Consider the following 3,730-nt stretch of genomic DNA (forward strand, 5'->3'; position numbering starts at 1 on the left):
GGCCGAGGCCGAACAAAATCGCGGTCAAGGCATTAAAGGCAAATCATCACGTGACAGCAGGGTCCCAGGCTTCATTTAATGAAGTAGTGCCTGTTTAATGCAGCAAACCCATTGGCCACAAAGAAGCATTTAATGCATGAGGGAAGGTGGGAAGTGACTGAAGTCAGGATTTGGTGATGAGGATCAGAGTGATTAGACGTGGACATTCTCACAAGAATTCTGACAGCCTGAGATATTGGTTCACCAGCTATCCAGGCCATAAATGCATCTCCACGGCCAGAAGCTCAGAACCCACGATCAAGAGCGGCGGCCGAGATTCACCGGGATTTCTGGGGTCACACCACCATACTTCACGATCCCAAATGTCGATTGGACTGCCCACTTGCGCTAATCAGACTCCACTATGCGTAAATTCAGCCTCGATTACTCATCCAGGGACTCTTCCTATAAATACAAGACTCGAGCTACATTCAAAGGGTTCAACACCAAAACAAAGCCTCCCACGGAGCAACTTATTTTTTCCTGTAATGCACTTTCAATATCTTTACTTGCTTTCCTAGGAGTAGTGTTAGATTGTAAGGAAAATCCATTCATCAATATATCATACGACCCTTGAGTTTCAAGGCGCCGGAGCACCATCCTTGTTGTTCGTTCACTCACCCCATATATCACATGACCGTCGCTCCCTGAGCAGCGCGCCGGAGCACCGCCCAAAACCCACCACCAACACCAACACTCAACGGCCTTGTAGTTCAGGCCGTGAACCTAACAGCCTTGACCAGTTCCTCTCTCGGCTACAATCGTTTGACTAGGAAGACAGTTCAAACAGGCGCACCACTTATCCATCCAACACTCATCAACACATCGATGCACGATAGACCATGCTGGCACGCCCGCGCACAACCGCACCACACCCAAAAGCAGGAAACCGTGTGTTAATGCACATCCCTTCGGCCCGGAACTCCAGGCCGTGAGATTTGCGCGGCAGACACCTAGCAAGTTTGTTGATCTTAGGCTCCAATCTCATCTGTTGGATAACAGATAGTTGCGGGATGTTGGCTGCGCTGCCTTCGGCCACATGAACTCACTCGATCACAACTTGTTCAATTTGGATGCAGATGACTAGGGCATCATTATGTGGCAGATCAAGCCCGATCAAGTCCTACTTCTGAAAGCTGATGACGGGTGTATCTTCAATGACTGGACCGCTAGTTATGACTTGGGAGATGTAAGTCGCCTGCGCGATCTTTCTCTTGCACTCCTTGGTGGTCAGCCCAGACTCCTAGAAGTCAGCTAGAATGGTGTTGATCCGTATGACCTTTTGGGAAGGTTCTTTGGCAGCTGTGTCACGATCCTCGATCTGCTGGATGACCTTCTTTGCGATGAATTTCGTGCAATGGCAGTCTTTGACCAGCTCCTCGAGGTGCCTTTTCCAAGCATTGCAGTTGTTGGTGTAATGACCATGCTCCCCGTGGAATGCGCAGTATTTACTGGTGTCCCTCCTGGACGGGTCTCCCCTCAGGGGCGGCAGTCTCCTCACCCACAGCTTGTCCTTCACTTGTGCTAGGATCTGGTGGATCGGGATGGTATCTTGGGGCCGCGATCTGCTCTTGTCCCAGATTTTGTGCTCAAACTTGTTTCTATTTTGGTTTGACTGCCTTGTCGGGTGGTCAGCTTGCTTGCTGGCTTTCTTTGCGGCAATTCGGTCATTGTCCCAGAGTGCGTAGCGCTCTGCCGTCGCGAAGACTTCTGCCAAGGTTTGGCTCGGAGTTATGGCTAGCTCACGGTATAGCTCGTGTTCGGTTGGCAAGCCCTTCTTGAAAGCTGAGGATGCAACTAAGTCATTGCATCCTTTTGAGGTAGTCTTAGAGTGACTCATCTGGCTTCTTGTGCAGGTTGAACAGGTGGTCTGCATGCTTTCTGACCGTCTGGTAGGAGGTGTACTCCTTTGTGAAAATAAGAGCGAACTCCTTGAAGCTACCTATCGAGGTGGACGGTAGAGTGTGAAACCAATCTTGAGTTGCTCCTCGCAGAGTCATCGTGAACACTTTGCACATCAGGGCATCGTCTACCTTGTACAGGATCATTGCGCTCTTGAAGTGCCTCAAATGGCTCTCAGGGTTGGAGTCCCCTTTGAACAGAGTAATGGACGGCGTTGTGAACTGCTTCAATGGTGCAGCTCGTTCCACCTCGTCTGTAAAGGGCGAGCAGTTGACTCGATCAATTTCCCTACGCAGGGCTTCCTCCATGCTTCCTTTTAGTTGGAGACCTTGGAGTCGGTCATTCACTAGCTTCTCGACAACCTCTGCGTGTAGTGGCTCGGGTTGATGTCTTTGGTGCCCCGAGCTCCGCTGGTTAACTTCTTCCTCAGCTCCCAAGGAGATTGAGCTTGAGAGGATTCCTCTACGGCTTGTCGCCGTGTATTGGTTCTCGAGTGGGCTGGTGAGCACTAGTGTTAGCGAACTCGAGCTCCTTCTGGGTTCAGCCTAGATTGGATACTTCCTTGTGGGCCCAAGCGAGCGTGGACATTGGACTGTGGGCCCAGCCTCTCACGTACATTGGTCCTTGGACCTAACCTTGAACGAATCATCGATCGGCTTAGAGTGCGACTTGCAGATGTCTGCGTCTCATCAGCACGATCTCGTTCTCTCCCTTGCCCGTTTGTCCCTGTCTGACCAGCCTGGGATCTCTCGAACTGCTTGCTGGTATGCTCGTGTTTCCTCGTCTCCTCGTCACGGGGTCCAAGGTTAGGGCCTTGGTTCAAGTTGATCTGCTGTCGGCTGCGCAGATCTCACGGCCTGGGGTTCTGGGCCGAGGGGATGTGCGTTGACACGTGGCTTCCTGCTTTTGGATGCGGTGCGGTTGTGCGCGGGTGTGCCAGCACAGTCTACCGTGCGTTGAGAGGTTGATGTGGATGGAAATGGTTAAGTGGTGCGCCTGTTTGAACTCGTCTTCTAATCAAACGACTATAGCCGAAAGAGGAACTGATCTCGGCTGCAAGGTTCACGGCCTGAGCTACAAGGCCGTTTAGGGGTGGTGCTAATGGTGGGTTTTGGGCGGTGCTCCGGCGCGCTACTCAGTGAGCGGCGGTCGTATGATATATGGGGTGAATGAATGAGTAACAGAGATGGTGCTTCGGCGCCTTGAAAATCAAGGGTCGTATGATATATTGATGAATGTCTTTTAGTTTGAGCAGAGGGGTCAATGGTCGGATTTTCCCTGCCAAATTGGATATGAACCGCCTTAAAAAGTTGACCTTACCGAGGAAGGACTAGAGCTCCTTCTTGGTTCTTGGCGGAGGGGCCGCCATGATGGCCGTGGCTTTATTTTTATCTACCTCGATTCCTCGTTGGTGAACTAAGAAACCGAGGAAATTCCCGGCGGTGACGCCGAAAGCACACTTCTTCGGGTTCATCTTTAGGCTGTGCGCTCGCATTCGGTTGAAAGCCTGTCGGAGATGTTCTACGTGGTTGGCTTTGGACGGGGACTTTACAACCACGTCGTTGATGTATACTTCAACGGTCCACCCTATAAGGTCGTGGAAAATAAGGTTCATAGCTCGCTGGTATGTCGCGCCGGCATTCTTTAGGCCGAACGGCATGACCACCCACTCATAGGTTCCGATCGCGCCCGGGTATCGGAACGCCGTTTTGTGGACATCTTCCTCGGCTATGAAAATTTGGTTGTAACCAGCATGGCCGTCCATGAAAGACAAGAGTTCGTGCTTCGC

General features: G+C 51.5%; 1 protein-coding gene across 1 annotated transcript; it reads right to left on the minus strand.

Annotated features, from left to right (window-relative positions):
• Nucleotides 1–1,282: 1,282 nt before the first annotated feature.
• LOC110752268 (uncharacterized) lies at nt 1,283–2,249 on the minus strand. The gene is made up of 2 exons (XM_021952882.2): nt 1,982–2,249; nt 1,283–1,824 (listed from the first exon to the last, which is right to left on the minus strand). Exons 1-2 carry the CDS (start codon nt 2,247–2,249, stop codon nt 1,283–1,285), a joined length of 810 nt encoding a protein of 269 aa, XP_021808574.2.
• Nucleotides 2,250–3,730: the final 1,481 nt, after the last annotated feature.

This window comes from Prunus avium, chromosome 2 (genome assembly GCF_965620075.1).
Source record: "Prunus avium chromosome 2, drPruAviu1.hap1.1, whole genome shotgun sequence".
In the NCBI taxonomy this organism is placed as follows: Eukaryota; Viridiplantae; Streptophyta; class Magnoliopsida; order Rosales; family Rosaceae; genus Prunus; species Prunus avium.

Excerpts from the sequence above, each read along its gene's own strand:
- LOC110752268 (XM_021952882.2), bottom strand. The coding sequence starts at position 2,249 with ATGGAGGAAGCCCTGCGTAGGGAAATTGATCGAGTCAACTGCTCGCCC. Across the intron at positions 1,825-1,981 it reads TCTACCGTCCACCTCGATAG|CTTTCAAGAAGGGCTTGCCA; the intron begins GTAGCTTCAAGG and ends TTGCATCCTCAG.